Below are 18,515 nucleotides of genomic sequence, written 5' to 3'. Positions count from 1 at the left end.
GGTGAGTGTGTATCAAGACAGTTACTGGGGCGGCGGTTAATCAACCGTACACAGTTAGTTATGTAGACCATGGCCATGGCAACTGAAATATAAAATGGCTGTACATATGTCAAGCCTGATGAATAGAGGTGGCTTAGGGTATAACAGACCCCTGTGGATACTGAGAAACAATTGTATTTAAGGGCACAGGGCCGTGAGGAACATGATTTATCCTCAGTAGTTCAGGATGAAAGGAAAAGAATGTAAGTAGAGATGACAAAACAAATATGGGTAAAATGTCATGGGCAGATCTATCTTCCATTATTTCTAGTTTTGTAACTATAAATTTGAAATTATGCCCTGAAAGTTTTAATTTTTTTCTTTAATAGTACCAAAAGAAAAAAGGCTACCAATACTTGAAGTTGAATCAAATCCCAGACTTGACAATCTATTCTTCTAAATGCTGTACTTATTCTTATTTTTGTTCTTTTTTTTACACTGAATTTTTTTTTCCAGGAATACCTTTCTTGTTTTATCTATCCTAATCTATCTATCCTAATCTTTCTGTACAACTGTGGTTTATTTTTTTTTTATTTTTTTTGTGGAACCGGGGATTGAGCTCAGGCCCTTGTGCTTGCCAGGGAAGTGCTTATTCCACTGAGCCATCTGCCCGGCCCCACAACTGTGGTTTAGTAGTCTGCCCTTCCACGCTCCATTTCTTTTTCTCTTTCATTAATTTCTTGTTTTTTCCTTCTGTCTCCCTCTTACTTAAATGTAATCAGATCAAATGTAACATATCTCAGATTGGACTATGTCTGTGAGAGAAGACACTTCATTATATATACCTATATTACCACAGATAGCCAAGTTTATGATTCACTTATGTATTTATGAACAACAGAAGTAGTCTCAACTTAGTGTAAATGAGTTGGTATATCTAAAGGGCTTAAAAGAATGCTCACATAAATGATATACATTTAAGTTAATAAATTGTTTACTTTTGAGGCAGGGTCTCACTATGCATGAAGCTAGGCTGGCGCTGAGCTCACTTTGTAGCCCATGCTGGTCTTGAACTCACAGTTCTCCTGACTCGCCTCCCAAGTGCTAGGATTATAGGCATGTGCCACCAGGCCTGGCTTCAGCCATATTTTATCTTTTATTTGTTTGTTTGTTTGTTTCTGTATTTAGTACAGGGTCTATAGGGTCACACTACACAGATTGGACTCGTAATGATCCTCCTGTTTGCAGCCTCCCAAGCGCTGGGATTACAGGTGGGTGCCACTACACCCAGTCTCAGTTGTCGCTGTCTCAGTGCACCCTTGGGATGGGGCCGGCACAGCATGCCAGGATCAAAACCAGGTGCTTTAGTCCGCTGAGCTATCTGGCCGGCCCCTAAAGCATATTTTTTTCAACCTGCTTCAAAATTGTGGTGTTATTTTAGGTTTATGTGGTACATATATAGATGAGAAAGAGTACCAGCTACAATCGTAGAATTTTTAAGATTGAAAGGGTTTTAAAAATCATTCAAAGAAAAACTCATCTTCCTAGAGCCTAGATTCAGATTAGTGAAATTTGTTATTACTAAGAAAGACCTTACTTCTCTGTTCTTAGTATTTTTTTTCAGGGTTATAATTATAATTTTTGTCATATTGAATTATTTTTATTTAATATGTTAGATTTTGTACCAATGTGTATTTTGCCGAAAGCTATTGGGCCAGATTTGTCTTTCATAGTACAGTAGTATTCTAATGGGTCATTCTTCAGATATGTAACCTTTATGGGAATTACTCCTCTGCTTGGGCTGGCCAAATAGCTTAGTGGATTAAAACACCTGCAAGCAGGTGCAGGGGCCGGAGGTTCGATCCCCAGGCCTGCCGTGCTGTCCCCGTCCCCGGGGTGTGCTGAGATGGCAGTTGAGACTGGGCGTGTTGGCACATGCTTATAATCCCAGCTCTTGGGAGGCTGTAAGCAGGCGGATCAATACAAGTCCAATTTATATCTTTTTTTTTTTTTTTTTGGTGGAACCGGGGATTGAACTCAGGCCCTTGCACTTTCTAAGGAAGTGCTTATTCTACTGAGCCATCTTCCCGGCCCAAGTCCAATTTAGTAGTGAGAACTAGAACACGCTGTAGACCCTTTTCTAAAATTAAAAAAAAAAAAAAAAAAGAGATAATTACTCCTCTGCTTATTAGAATTGGATCTGATAAGTTAACATTAAAGTCTTTCTCTTGGTTGTATAGGTTAGACATAGTGATTACAATCATTGGACTTAGGTCAGTGATGTAGCTTACTGGTAAAAGTATATTTAGCATATGCTCTAGGCCTTGGGCTCTATCTCCAGCACTGAAATAAAAGGAAGACTGCTGAACTTTAGAAACTGAACCTAGCTTTGTAGGATTCATTCTCAGCTCTACCACTTACAGGCAGTGTGATGCTGGTTTGTCACTGAGTCCATTTGTAAAGGGTAATAGTTGAATCTATCTCGGGGGTTACATAGAGTGTAAATGAGTTGGTATATCTAAAGGGCTTAATAGAATGCCCAAGTAAATGATACACATTTTAATTAATAACATTGTTTACTAAAAGATCATAAATAGGCCAGAATATTTTCCAGGCAACTTGCCAGCATAAATAACCTGATAATAGATTCAGATTATCAAATGAGGAAGCTAATTTTACCCTTGCTTATATTTTAAAGGTTATTGTTGTTTTTCTCCTTAGCAGGAATTATTTTTATCATTGCTTATCACTGTGTCCTTTTCTTCTACCCATTAGTCTTTATGTGTTTTGTATGTGTTACATGGGTTATATGTGTTAACATTTTTTTAAAAAATTGATACAATAATTCCATTTTAGTGGCTTTTAAATATTCAGTTCCATGAGTCTACTATAAAATGAGGCTATGTTGATACTTCAGATGTACACTGACAGAAGCTAAGGCATATAACCTGATCCATTGCTTGGTTATATATTTCCCCTTTGCTCCTTTTTTAACCAATATTCATATGTCATCTTTAAAGATTAGGATTATTAAAAGTACTAGAGCATATGAATACAAGTATGACCATACGTTGCTTTTAAACATAAATGATCACCCAGTAACGTGGTCTAAGTAAAATATTCTCTTTTTTAATTATGTAGTCCTCCTCGCCATCTTCATCACAGCCTCATTCTAGCCACTGCAGAACGAAGGCCTCATCATTGTGTCACCATGCATCCCTGCCCTGGGTCAAACGTAACCATGTAGGCCCTGCAAAGGCTACCAGTCCATCTCTCCGTCTTCGTCGCTGGCGACCCTTCTTACGCCTACCATCTTTGGGTCTCCATTCTGTTGTAAGTGTAGTCAATCTTCCATCTCTTCTTCCAGTGACAAGGGCAGTCTTTTTATTTATTTTTCTCTAAACGTCTTCAGTCTTGAAAATGCTTTCTCTTGATTCACTCAGCCATTAGCTTTTTCTCCCCAATAAGATTGCAAGCATACCTATATGCTTTGCAGTCTAGCTTGACTTTCACCCCACTACCTTGGTGAACATCCATCTTCCCACTCCATATTCTGCAAACATAAGGTTGCCTGCCTTTTGATGTGTACTGATCCACATTTGTGATAATGTTTAAGTTCCTGTCAGTTGTTAAAGTGAATATGTGTTTTCTTAACCTTCAGCTTTCTGATTTCATTTAGTTGACTCAGGTCAACAAATGCTATGTACTTTCTGAGTTCTTTGTCATCTATTACTTTTTTTTTTTTTTTTTCTCCATATTTCTGAGCATGACGTGCCTTGCCGTGCTCTGGGGTCACTTTACTTACTCTGTCCTCAATCTAAATCCCTCACGGTGTAGGGTGTTTCATCTAAGCTATTTTATTCCCTGAGGTGGCTCAGGTACTTGGTTTAATCTTGATCCGATCTTCCCTGCCTATTCGGTTTCTAAAGATCTTTTCCAAGTAGAAGCTGAAGATTTTCTCTTTGTGTATTGATACAGGCTTCCCACAAATTCTATGATTTCTCTTTGGTAACTTAAAAATATCAGCAAACTACTAAAAAGTACATTTGTTTTTGTAATCATAATTATCTTAAATGTTGAGGTTGATTATGGAATTTTAGTAATTATCATACTTGAAATAAACTGCAGAACTAAGCAACTATAACTCTTGTCTTTCTGATTTACACTGTTAAAAAGTATTGACTGGTTTAGCAGAACCTGTCTTAGAAATGCAGTATCTGAAAGTTTTGGTGTGTACCATATGTTATAAGAAATTTGACATTTCTGTATATCATGACTTTTGAAGCCAGGGAAAATTTTATTGGACAAACATTTTAACACTTAAAAACAGAAGTTGATGTTGAACACTCTTTCCTCCCCTTTATTTGCCTTTCCAGAGCTGTATTCAAACTATGAAGTGGAGTTTCAACACTTTTTCTTAAACATTTGCTTCCACCAAACATCAATGTGATTGTCCAGTAGCCTTTCATTTGTGCCAAGTAGATACAAACTGAAGTCTCTGTTTCATTATCATCATTGAGTTACAGCATTCATTTGTCTTTTTATTCATTTATCTATTTGATATTTGTTGCTTTTCAAATGTGCTATATGCTGTTTGATATAGTAAGAACTACAAGGTGAACAGGGTAAAATCTAATTTTGTAAATTGTGACTAGGGCACAATTGGCCTAATTGTAAATATGAAAATTTTTTGTACTTAAAAGCATCGTAAATATGAGGGAACATGTAAATTTTAACATTTCCAGTTTTATATCTTCAATGTAATGTTAATATTAGTATTTCCATATTAATTCCACTGCCTGATAGCCTCATATTTTCATAGCAATATGGATAAGAACATTGATCAGGAGCCACGTTGCCTGAGTTTTATTCTAGGGTCTGTCATGTCTAGTTGTTAGCCTAGAAAATGTTACTATTACTAAATACCTCTCTGTCTAGCCTTCTTGAGAGTAAGATGAATGTAATTACCTCATTGGTTTTATATGGTGATATCTATATCTATCTATATCTATCTATCTATATATATGTATGTATATATATCACTTAGAACAGTGCCTGGTATGTATTTAGTATCATATATATTAAATTTGAATGTTTTGAAAGATTACATTTATATTTATTATTTAATTTCTAATTGATATATTAGTTTTTAATTCTTTGAGGTAACTAAAAAAATACTATATGCTAAAATAAGGAATTAATATACAAGCAAAGTTATCTAATCCATAACTTCTGTTCTTTTGTCTTCTGAAAATTTGTTGGTCATTTTTTTGAAGTAGAAGACTTTATGCTTGCCAGGGAAGAGCTTATTCCACTGAGCCATCTCCCTGGCCCCTATTTATTTTTTTTTTTTAAGATTTTTTTTTTTTTTTTTTTTTTTTTGCTGGAACTGGGAATTGAACTCAGGCCCTTACGCTTGCCAGGGAAGCGCTTATTCCACTGAGCCATCTCTCCAGCCCCATAACTGCAGATTTTAGACCCTCAGGTTAAGTGAAGTTGATTAAAGGAAATGATTCATAATAGACATTGAAGTTTTATAGATGCTGAAAAGTTTTGAGGTTTCATAATAGGTTGAAGATTCTTCATGCTTACTTTAGCGTTCTGAAATTTTTGTATGCACTTTTGGATAAAATACAATGACACAATTTTGAGCCACTATATTTGGTAATTTTATTTGTGAAAACATAATAGTGCAAATACATAAGCCTTATATAACACTTGAAGTATTTTGATACATTTCATTTAAATCTCAAAGTGAGTAAGAAACTCAAAGCTCTCAGAAGTTGAATAATCAGTTTTCTGACTGCAGCAGTATTGCTGTTATCTCTAGCATGGTTTATTTACTGGTGAAGTATGAAACATACAAATTTATGATACATAATTCTTAAAAGAAGTTAAAGTAGTAATTTATTAAAAACAGTATCTGAAAAGATTTAAAATATTTCATATTATGTTGGAGAATTGTCTTAAAATGAATAAAATATTTTATGGAAAAAAGGTAAAACAATTAATAAAATAATAGAATAACAATAACTAGTACATTATGTGTTATTAAAGTAGTTGCTTGGGGTACAGGATATGGACATAAATTTTCTCCAGTTGATATTAGTACAAACCTTCCTTTTTAGTGATCTAAGGGACAGTAATAGTATCACTGACTTGCATTTTGTCCCTTTTCCCTTTTTACAGTCTCTTTTTTTTTACCCATTATAGTTTCTTTTTCCCCTTGAACAATTTCTTCTCATTTCATAATATCTATTTTACATGTTAGAACTTATTTACTCTTTTAGTTTCTCACAGCAGGGAGACAATGCAATGTTTATACATGTAAGTTTGACTTATTTCATTTATGAGTATGGTCTCAAGTTGCATCCATTTAACTATAAAAAGCTCAATTTTATTCTTCTTTATGTCTGAGTAGTATTCCATTGAAATTTTTTTCCTAATCAAATGAGGAATTCATTCTAGTACTTTTTTTTTTTTTTGGCGAGGAGAAGAGTTTACAGGGTGTTCAGGTCTCACTACTAGATTGCACTCATAGTGACCCACCTGTTTACAGCCTCCCAAGAGCTGAGATTACAGGCGCGCGCCAGCACACGCAGTCTCAATTGCTGTCTCGGCGTGCCTTGGGGCAGGGCCAGGAGGTCAGGCCCAGAGATCGAGCCCCTGGCCTCTGCTCCTGTTTGCAGGTGCTTTAGTCCACTGAACTATTTGGCTGGCCCATTCATTCTAGCACTTTGCCACAGAATTGAATTTATAATTTGCAAATTGCTCTTCAAGTCATTGATAAACACAGGGTGTTGGATTGAATGATATCTACTATTTTTTGATTCCCTGACTAGAAGAATAAGGGAACTTGCTATTACAGACTTGAAATATTTGAAGAAATATCATATTCAAGAAGGACTGGACTTTTTTGCAGAGTGGTGAAACTCACAGGGAGACACATTTTAGCCTCAATATGAGAGATAATTCTTATCAGAATTAACTATGGGCTGGACTACCACAGAGTTAGGCAGTTTCTTGTAATGGAGGTGCTGCCTCAAGAAGGGACCATGGAGGAGGAGAAGCAGTAGTAAAGCTAGATAACTTTGAACCCTACTGATGTGGAACTCTTCAGTTCTGGGTTGATGTTAGGGTTAGGAAGAGTTGATTTACCACATCAGTTTATTCTAAGTTTCTTCCCTTTATAGCTTGAGGGAAATAGTGTCAAAAGAATGAGAGACTACATGAGTTGCTATGTTGATTAATGTTTTATCAGCATTCTGTAAATCGTAAAATACAGTAATGAGTAGAAATGGTGGTATTGTTTACTTTTTAATAACTGCACCAGAAAACTTTATATTACAACTACTTTACAATACATATATCACTTAGAGGGCTGGGGAGATAGCTCAGTAGAATAAGCACCTGCCTGGCACGCACAGGGTCCTGAGTTCAATCCCTAGTACCACAAAAGGAACAAAAACAAACAAAAAATACATAGCTTTGAGATAAGAAAAGTATAGGGGGCCAGGGAGATGGCTCAGGAGAGTAAGCGCTTCTATGGCAAGCACAAGGGCCTGAGTTCAATCCCCAGTTCCGCAAAAAAAAAAAAAGTATAGGTTTTTGTGTTAGGATAGTAGAATATTACTTAAAAGGATTATTAGATAATGTGGGTTATAATTTGACTTATGCCTCTTGAGAAGTTTTACTTGAAAAATTAATGTTTGTATTTAATAGTTCTTCATTTCAAGCCACATAGATTTGATATGTAGCTAACACATACTTGCGTTAGCCATGTACTTACTGTATATCAGACAAAGTACTGGCTAATCAGTGTATTGACCTCACATAAATTATTTGAATATCTAATATCTAAGAAATATAAATATTGCTCATGTAAATTGATTTGCTAAGCTACAAAAACCTATTTAGAGCTTAAATTTCAAATTATTCATTAAAAATGAAAGAAAAAAATCATAGACTTTATGGTAGTACTTTGTTTTGACTCTTTTCTCTCCCTCTGAATTTTAGGGTTGTTTTCTTGCATCTATTCATTTGTAAGCCTTTGGATTCTAGAATCAGCACAATTTATTTTGTTCTATGATTATCTAGGCACGGGGTTAGGCAGGGGGCTTCCATGGTTAGCAGGACTTGGCTTGTTAGATCAGCTGAGGCTAAGGACAGTTTGCTTCTATAGTTGTTTTTCATTTCATGTTGATGAGGAACACATTTTTTACAAACTTAGGTATGGTTACTTTGCCCACTATATCAAGGATTAAGCTTGAAATTATATGGGATCAGTGTTCTCATATCATTTGATATTCTTTGTAGATGTTTGTGTACTTGATTCATTTGTTTGACAACTGATGTATTTAATATGTATTTTTCCCTCCCATTCCAGGCACCAAATATAGATGAAAAAGTAGACCTTCATTTTATTGCATTAGTTCATGTAGATGGGCATCTCTATGAATTAGGTAAGAACTGTTTTAATTTATATGGTAAACAATGTGAAAGTCTCTATAATAATAGGGTTGCTACTATTTGTTGTTTATGTAAGTTAATTGCCCTATAAAATTGAGTTGATTTTTTTAAACTGAATTTTTGATGTTCAAGAACATTTAAATATCACATTTACATTTTAGCAAAGCAAGAAAAAGCCATTATAAGTAACTTCTGTAAATTTTTTTTTTTTTTTTTTTTTTTTTGTCAGAACCAGGGATTGAACTCAGACCCTTGCACTTGCCAGAGAAGCGCTTATTCTACTGAGCCATCTCCTTGGCCCCTCTGTAAATTATTTTGGCAATCTGTACTAAGTAGTTAGTACTGTTTAACTACTACTAAGTAGTTAGTACAGATTTAAGTAGTTAAATTCAATATCTGGGTGAATTGTCTTTATGCTATCTATCTATCTATCTATATATATCAAGTTTTGTATTCAGTAATGAGTATCACTGGTTTTCAGGCTTGTGTACTGTCCCTATGTATGCTGTCTGATGTTTATGTTTTCCTTAGGCAAATATCAATGTACCATAGTTTGTACTTGATATTTTGGCCTATACCTGAATGTCCTTCCTTCTTTTTTTAAAGGAAGTTCTGTGGGTGGACCATTTGAGAACATAATGGAACAGAGCAACATAATTTCAACTGAATTATTCAAATACAAAAAGCTTCTTATGTAATTTTTCATTAGTATACAGTACTAACAATGAGTCGTCCTTGTTCTTCTGCACATGACTTTTTTGGGTTGAAAAATCCAAAACAAGAAACAACAACAACAAAAAGGAGCAAAATTTTTTCAGGAGTTCTACTTGTCATTTTTTATTTCTCTCCCACTTGCAAGATATGTATGAACTTGCCACTTTTATTTTTCTTAAAGTGAGAAGAGTTCTAAAACAACTCAGTTCATCACTATACATGTGATCTGTGAAATTCAGATGAGTTTTGTATTTGAAATATAGAAATAGAATCATACACTTTATTTAAAAGAAATAGAGTTACTGAAGAGACCAAAGAAAAGAAAGGCCACAGTATAGTATTTATAAAAGTATATAGTGTGGAAGGTTGTTTACAATAGTGAACCAAGTAGGATTCAAACTAAAATGAAGTCATTGTAATGGGAGGTGATTTTGGAAGATACGTTTCATTTGGTCTCCAACATCCATACGGGGATAGGTGTAGCAGTCACTGGGAATTCATGTGTCTTTCTGGAAGCAGAGTTGTCTATTTCCTCACAATCTAAGCATTTTTAGCCTAACTACCTGAGAAGTGACGTTATGTTCTCAGTGCATTGTGTCTGGAGGTCGTGTCAATTTCTTATTACTGGTAATGTTAACTTTTGTCATTTAGTTTAGATGGCATCTGACTTACTTCTATACTACAAATAAGTCATTGATGAAGAAGTAATTTTCAGATACTTTGAGACACTAAATATGTAGTTTCTCATCAAATTTTTATCTACTGTATTTAGTAACCAGTGATAATTCTTTTTTTTTTTTTTTTGTATTTTAGGGAAGGGTCTACAAGGGTGTTCAGGGTCTCACTACTAGATCAAATTCGTAGTGATCTGCCTGTTTACAGCCTCCTAAGAGCTGGGATTACAGGTGTGCTCTACCACACCCAGTTTCAATAGCCATTTCAGCATGCCCCAGGGGTGGAGCTGGCATGGTAGGCCTGGGAATCAAATCCTCGGCCCCTGCACCTTCTTTCAGGCACTTTTAATCCACTGAGCCATTTGGCCGGTCCCACCAGTGATAATTCTTGACTGACTTAATTATATTATAGTGGTTACCAAAGGTGATTTAAAAAAAATTCCTTCAACATTAGAAACTTTTCTCATTCATTCATTCATTCATTCATTCATTCAATCAGTCATATCAGAATGGACTCATATTTTACGTTTAAGCTAGCTCTTGTATCCTTTTGTTATGGCATTGTTATTCTTTGAGTAATTTTAGGTAGAGCAAGATATGTTGGGCCTATCTTTTGTTTTCTGTTTCCTTGTCCTGTGTTCTGCCATGTCGCTAAAGAACCCTTATTCCTTTTAGTGGAAATGGTACTTGGAACACGATTGCACTGCTAGATGTGCTCCTGGCTGCTCAGATTTTAGTGCTTCTAGGCCCACTCAGAAGACAGAGCTAGGAAATAATTGTATATATTGCATATATGAGCCCACATATGTGAATATGGGTTTACATGCAAACTCAGTTGTATGTTTCTCTGCCTTTATATTAAAAAGCATTCATTTATATCAGTTCTAATTCTGGGCTGAAGGTATAGTTCAGTTGTAGAGCCCTTGCCTAGCATGCATGATGCCCTGGGTTTGATCCCTAGCAGTGCAAGATAAGTATCAAAGAAACACAGAATCACTACTAATTCTGTCTATAGTACAGATTGCACATAGTGTTTTCTGCATCATGACTCCCTTTTCTGTGAAAGTGGGAAAACTTGCTTCCATGAACCATGAATCCATGTGTATTTTTCTAATGTACCCATTTCCTCTCTGTACAGACATGTTACTTCAAGTTCAGTCGTAATCCCCATCCCAGTGGTCCCCAGTTCAACACAGCTCATGGGTTCTGGCCTGGCCCCGAGAAAATAAGAGCCCTCTAAAGCTTGCTCTCTGGTATTTTGCAAATCCTGCTGCTTCAGCTTCTTTGAATTCTCAACTAGACTATTTTGCCCTCCTTGGGTTCCTTTTTTTTCTATACTCACTGGGTACAGACAGTGTCCCCTGGCAGAATGCTGGCATTCTGTTAGGGCTCTACTTAGTGACTTCCCATCTAAAAATGGTTTCAGATATTTTGTACAGGGTTTTATTTCCAGTGTGAGGTTTAGTGCAGTATCATCATATTTGGAGAGAGAAATAGCCTTTTCGTGCTCTTCTTTTCCAACCACAATATACATGCTTTTCCCCCTATTTTCTTAATGTCATTAAGAGTTGATATTTATCTTATTTCATCTGTAGAAACATTATTCTCAGGTGAGTCTTGAGTAACATACTTTTCTTTTTAATTTTATAAAATTTTGCCAGAGTTTATAATGGTCTTTTTTAGCTTTTTATTTTGTTTGGTTGCTATTTTTAAAATGTATTTATTTTATTTTATTTTTTTATTTTTATTTTTTTCTAATTGGAATATATTTCAAAAAAGTTAAAATGTATATAAATTTTAAGAATATTAGCACTGTGGATTTCTGCTGATCTATGGAAAGGAGCAGTTGGTGGCTTAATTTGTCACCTTTTTAAAATTCTTTTACATACGTATATCTGGTAATATGAACAACTAATTTGAAAACAACACTGTGCAGTACAACAAACACTGAAATTCATATTAATTTGTTTAGTGAAATTCTGTATCATTTGTAATTTTTCTGTTTTAATATTATCTTGTACTCTTGCAAAAAAAAAAAAAAAAAAGAATACAAGTTTGAAGTGGCCCTTTGCTAGTACATTGATTAAAATTTCCCCTGTCATCACATTTCTTGAAAACTTAAAGTGTATTTAATACTAAGTTTTTCCTAAGCTCTTTTCTTTTGGTCTGCATTTCTCAATAACTGGAATATCTGGCATTCTGTTAGCTTCTTCTTAGAGCTATCACTCAGTGTTCTCTTGTACACATTTATCATCATGAGCTATCTCCTAGTTATGCTAGACTTGCTCCTCTGTTCAGGTTCCTGTTCCTGGATGTGATGTCCCCTTTATTTTTTTGTTTACTTCTTCATTTTATTGTAGTATCTTCTTCCAGCAGTTTAGTAAAGGAAAGTTGTGAGGGAAGTAAAAACACTTTGATGTTGAACTTGCATTTCTAAAGTTTCATGCTGAAGAACAGTTTTCTTTCAGAATATTGTCTTTTAGCTTACTTGAGTTGCTATAAAGAAACCTCCAGTTGTTATGTGACCCTTTGTATACTTTGTATATATTTGCATCTTGCAAAACCCTGCAAAATCCTGGGTCTGTTTTGTTGGTGGCCCTGGGGATCGAGTAGGGTCTTTTCTTTATCCAAAGCTGCTGATGTTTTGTGGCAGTCTTCCTTAAGATCTGTTTTCATCAGAGGTTTTGGTCTTCAGGGCCTCCTGTCAGTCTAGAAACTCGAGTTTCAGTATGGGACATTTTCCTTCTTTGGGCTTCTCGTTTTCCTTTGTTCTAGTTTTCTGAAATGTCCCCTTTGGAACTTCTAATTCTTTTCTCTACTATTTTTCATCCTTGTCTTTTGTTATGGTCTCTGAGACTTTTCTTTAACTCTGTATTTAAATTCATTTCAGGTTTTACAAATTTGTTACACATAATTTGAAAAGATTCTGCAGTTCTATGAATTTTATTTATTTGATGCAACACGATATCAGACTTGAAGCCTTGAATATGAAAGTGTTTATTTCTGTATAGTTTTTATTTCGTAAAGTTTCATCATTCATGTTGACTGTCACTGAATGTCAATAATTTTTAATTGTTAGTTTTATTGGTATGTGTTCACAGTGCATAATTACATTTCTCACAGGTAGTTGGTACATGTACATAATACATCTCAATTCTTTTTTTTACCTCCTCCCTCCCAACTCCCCTTTTGCAAAGGATCTATCTTCCTATGATCTCGTATGTCACTCTTAATTTATATTTTGGATTTCTCATATAAGAGTGTGTGTCTGATTTACTTCACTAACAGTATGGAGCCAGGGATATAGCTCAGCAGCATAAGCATGTGCCTAGCAAGCACAAGGTCCCAAGTTCAATCCCAGTACCACCAAACAAAGGAAAAACTAACAGTATGATTTCAAAGTGCATCCCTTGGGCTACACATGACTCAAGTTTGCTCTTCTTTATGATGGAATAATACTCCACTGTGTATAAATGCCACATTTTCTGGGTCTGTTCATCTGTTGATAGACATATAGTCCACTTCCAAAATTTAGCTGTTATGAGTTGTGCTGCTATAAACTTGGGTGTGCATTTGTGAATGGAATTTCTGGTTTTAGTTTTGTGAGGAATCTCTACTGATTTCTAGTGGCTATACTCATTTACATTCCCACTAAAATGTAGAAGGGTTCCTTTTATGCTGCAGCCTGGCCAGAATTTGATCTTTGATTTCTTGATGATAGCCACTCTTTCTGGGATAAATTAAAATCTCAGTGTACTTTTAATCTGCATTTCTCAAATGCCCAGTGATAGCTTTTTTGATATTTATGTAATTTGTGTGTGTGTGTGTGTGTGTGTGTGTGTGTGTGTGTATTAATGAGTATTGAATCCAAGGGGGGACCTCTTGCATGTTGGTAAGAGATCTGCTGCTGAGCTATGTTACTGGCCTTTTCTGTATTTTTGTTTTGAAATAGAACCCTGTTAAGTTGTGCATGCTGGCCTTGATTCTTTAATCCTCCTGCCCTAGCCTCCTGAGGGCCTTCTATTACAGGCATGTACCATCATGCCTGGCTTTAATTTTTTTTTTTTTTAATTCTTTCACTTATTTATTTCTTTGGTACAGGGTCTTACTATGCAGCTCAGACTCATAGTGATCCTCTTGCCTCAACCTCCCCAGCGCTAACACTACTGGCATGCACCACTGTGCCTGGTGGCGGTGGCCTGCATGGTGTACCCATGGTTCTGGGGCAAGCATGGCATGCAGTACTGGGGATTAAACCTGGGGTCCTTGCGCTTGCCGGGCAGGCACTTAGACCACTGAGGCATCTCTCCAGCCCCGAGCCTGGCTTTAGTTTCTTGTTTGTGTTGGGGTGTTTTGGCATCTTTACACAAACTGTCTGAAGAACAACATCTGAATGAATTAGGTGGTTAGTCACAGCCAAGGAGGTAGTGTACTATCCTCTTTTCTGTCCATCTCATAACTGCTGCAGCCCAATTAGACCAAGCTTGGCAGGGGTGACACATAACCCATCTGTATGGTACAGCTTTTTCTTGACTTAGAGGGAGTGTATATTATCTTAAGATACACGTTTACTTAAATTATACCCAAAGTTTTAGCCAAATGCTGTGATTGAAATAGTGGCAACTTTTAGATTTTACTGTGTTTTGGTAATATTTTTAAGACAGGAACATGTGGTAAGTAGTAAATATCTTAGGTTTTATGGGCTACACATTATTATTATTATTACTTTTTTGCGGAACCAGGGATTGAACTCAGGTCCTTGCACTTGCCAGGCAAGTACTTATTCTATTGAGCCATCTCCCTGGCCCCCGGGCTACACATTATTTCTGTTATTTATTCTTCCACTTATTTTATGTTCTTTAAGAATGTAGAAACCATTCTTAATTTAAGAGAATGTAAAAATAGGCTACAGGCTGGATTTGGCTTGTGGGCTATAGGTAGCCAACCTTAGAGCTACACAAACAGTAGAAATCATAATTAATATTTTTTCTGAACTGCTCTTGTGGCAGAATGCTATATGATTTTTTTAATTTTATTTATTTATTTATGTGTGTGTGTGTGTGTGTGTGGCCAGCTCAGCCCACCAGGGGGCGGCGCTGGCTGGCATGTGGTGCTGGGGGATTGAACCGCGGTCCCCGTGCTTTGCTAAGCTTGTTCTAAGTAGGTGCTTTAGACCACTGCGCCATCTCTCCAGCCCGCTATATGATTTCATTTTGTTTGTATTCTTTTCACATTTCAAGATCATTTTATTATGTTAGTCTATAAGATTGTTTTTAAAATTAATTATATTCTACTTTAAACAGCTGCAAATAAGGAAAATGTCTTACTAGAATTTAATGTATAATACCAAAAAATAAATGATAGGAACCAAGAAAAATATATATTAATAGTTTGGTTAAAAGCAAGAAACCTACATTACTTATACTTTACTTTTATGTAGAAGTTAATACAACAGTATAAAATGGGGCAGCCCACAAGTCAACAACTTCTAACATTGCCAGTCCTACAGATAACCCCCTACTGTTATGAACTACTGGACTATATTGTATTATTTTGCTGAATTCACGCACCTACAGTATTTAAATGGCAATGAAATACCCATCTGTGACAAAACTAAACAAAAAAAGGGGATACAAATGAAGGACCATTTTGTATCTGTATATACAAAATAGCTAGGATAGATACACAGCTACTTTCTCTTAATTCAGTGAGAAGAAAGATTTGTACTAATAGTGTTTGCACAGGATATCATGTCTGCATCTTATACTATGAATAAGTGTTGTCACTACGAAGACAACGCTATGCAATGTATTAATTATTGAGACTGACCTACTAATCAGTTTTGAAACTGTCTCATTGCTATTTGTTTCTCAATAAAATTAATTTAAAAAATGTGGATGCATAGCCCAATTTTAATAACAGATTCTTACAACTCTAGAACAAAAAGGGCTCTTAAACAGCATTTGCCACCAAAGGATATCTTAAGGAATTGCCTTGTGGCATATTATTGAGAGATATTTATTGCAGTGTAGAAACATAGTATGTTCATAGAAGTGTGGTTAACTCAGTATTCATTATAGTATTTGTCTATGTGAAAATATTTTCTTTATGGTTATTTAAGAATTATAATCTTCAAGAGCTAATCCAAGTCATTGTAGTTTTGGGATATGTTTCTTTAGGATTTTGGAATTTATTCTAGCACTATTCAAAAAAATAAAGATCACAAGTTCTGATAATATAATTTACAGAGATAATGTCTATATATATATATATATATAGTTATGTTTATTTTCATTCAATTTTTCCTTAAAAGTATCTACCAATCCAAGTCTATCAGCATGCTTATTGACTAAGAAGGTTTTACTACCTTAAAAATTATGGAATTTTAGAAATGGCTGTGTTTAATGGATTGAAGTTGATGAGCTATCAGTAATAAAACATCTGTGATTATAGATGTGGATGCATAGTGTGTTTACATAATTCTGACTTTTTCATAATATCAAAAGAGTCCTAATTTATTCAAGCTGATTGAATTTTGATAACTATTTTGGTAGTCAGTAAAATACTCCTAGGTTATTTGAGCAGTTGTTTCATGTTACTGTATTGGCAACATACAATAAGTAGTAATATATAAGCCACCTTTTCATTGATTAAAACATTTCAGTCTTGAAGTCTTGATTTACTTGAAAAGTGTATTTTTTATATTTCTAAGTATAAAATCTAGTCATAGCTTTTAAAGTTTTTACTTATAAATTTTCTGTATTTGTAGGAAACTACAGCCAATTTTTGTTTATATAATAAATTCTGTTTGTAAAGATAATTCAGACTTTTAAACATGCAAACAAATTGTAAATAATTTTAATAGTAAAAATGCGTAAGTAGCACGTCTTTAAACATATCATTAAAAGAATCTTTTGGGGCTGGGGAGATGGCTCAGTAGAATAAGCGCTTCCCTGGCAAGTGCAAGGGCCTGAGTTCAATCCCCAGTTCCGCAAAAAAAAAAAAAAAAGAATCTTTTGGGCTTATTCTGTGCTGTAGGCTCAGTGGTAGAATACTTGCCTAGCGCAAATGAGGCACTAGGTGTGATTCTCAGCACCACAAAAATTTTTTTTAAAAAATGTTTCAACTTCTTGTCTTACTGCGGGAAGAGGAAAATGGAAGATAAAGTACATTATAATAACAGCTACGTACTTAACTGTTTGTCTATTTTTCACAGATGGGCGGAAACCATTTCCAATTAACCATGGGAAAACTAGCGATGAGACTTTACTAGAGGTAAAGATAAAATCTTGGCCCAGCTTAAGTGTTATTGATATTTTTGATATCTTTAAAATATCTCTAATAATTCTCTGTACTTGGATTTTTTTGTCCTTGCTTATTTTAGAAAATTCAAAAACAAAATTTTAATTAGCATTAAAAATTTATGTAAGGGGGGGCCGGGGAGATGGCTCAGTAGAATAAGCGCTTGGGGTCTGAGTTCAAACCCTGGTTCCGGAAAAAAAAAAAAAAAAAGTCTATGTAAGGGGGCTGGGGAGATGGCTCAGTAGAATAAGTGCTTGCCTTAGCAAGTGTAAGGGCCTGAGTTCAATACCTGGTTCCGGGAAAAAAAAAAAAAAAAATCTGTAAATGAAGTAGTTTCCAGCACTCTTCACATGACTAGGTGTCAGATTTTAAAAAAATAAGACTGAGATTGAAAGAGTTGCTCATTATATCCCATATGTCATTGAATCTGAGATATCTAATTAGTTGTATCTTATTCCTAATTTTAGAGATTTTGAAATATAACAAGTTATGTGGCTTTTAATCCATGAAATACATAATTTTCAGGTTAAAAGTACTGTTTTCTACCATGAAGTAGAGAATATGAAATTCTTATCACCATTTGTAAATAAGAGATATTTCTGAATTAAAAAGTTATACTTGTTTTTCCCCATAGGATGCCATAGAAGTTTGCAAGAAGTTTATGGAACGTGATCCTGACGAATTAAGATTTAATGCAATTGCTCTTTCTGCTGCATAGATTGTCAATGGAAACACTAAATACTGTATTATTTACAACAGAAGTTAAATTTTCGCTGCCATACACTAACCCCAAAATTTTGATATTTTCATTAACTTGACTGATTAAACTTTATGTGAATTAAACTTTGACTTAACCTGTGCTTTATTTTTTTCCCCCAAGTTAAAGCTGCAGTTCTTTCTGACCTTTCTTTTTTGTGAAGGATTTATCTTGTTTTATTACTAGCAATAGATTTTGACTTCTTTTTAAATTTCATGAGATCATGTCTTGGGACACCAGACACAGTTTTTACCTGCAGAATATGAACAATTTGTCATCCATGTTTGCACATTTATTTAGGTGATACATGTTGGACATCTTATGATGAGATGGGCACTCTTCCAAGTGCAGGAGGTACAACAGTGAACATTGTTGACAGGCTCCACAGTCACAGAGATTATGTTCTTGAAAGAAGAGATCCATGCCAAATATGTAAAAAGATGCTTACCAACTACAGATGCCACTTGAAGAATTAAGCAAGGATTTCTGTTAATGAGTGATTAGATTCTTTAGATTTTGCTGCAAAGGAGGTTTCTATGAAGATGTGACTTTGAAGTTGAGCCCTGAATGATAAAGAGTAGGCATTCACAAAAGTGGCAGTGAAGAGCAAAAAGAAGAAT

At 35.0% G+C, this 18,515-nt stretch overlaps 1 protein-coding gene across 1 annotated transcript in view; it reads left to right on the top strand.

Moving 5' to 3' along the window:
• The window catches only part of LOC101591974 (ubiquitin carboxyl-terminal hydrolase isozyme L3), a 64,212-nt gene extending 46,215 nt beyond the window's left edge, over positions 1-17,997 (top strand). The window contains exons 7-9 of the mRNA XM_004626285.1: positions 8,366-8,441; positions 17,053-17,111; positions 17,773-17,997. Of these exons, the coding sequence (XP_004626342.1) occupies positions 8,366-8,441; positions 17,053-17,111; positions 17,773-17,856 (219 nt within the window). The 3' untranslated portion in view covers positions 17,857-17,997. The remainder of the gene's footprint in view (positions 1-8,365; positions 8,442-17,052; positions 17,112-17,772) is intronic.
• Positions 17,998-18,515: the final 518 nt, after the last annotated feature.

This window comes from Octodon degus, unplaced genomic scaffold (genome assembly GCF_000260255.1).
Source record: "Octodon degus isolate 3935 unplaced genomic scaffold, OctDeg1.0 scaffold00013, whole genome shotgun sequence".
NCBI classification, from domain to species: domain Eukaryota; kingdom Metazoa; phylum Chordata; class Mammalia; order Rodentia; family Octodontidae; genus Octodon; species Octodon degus.
This window is presented reverse-complemented; position numbering and strand designations above follow the sequence as displayed.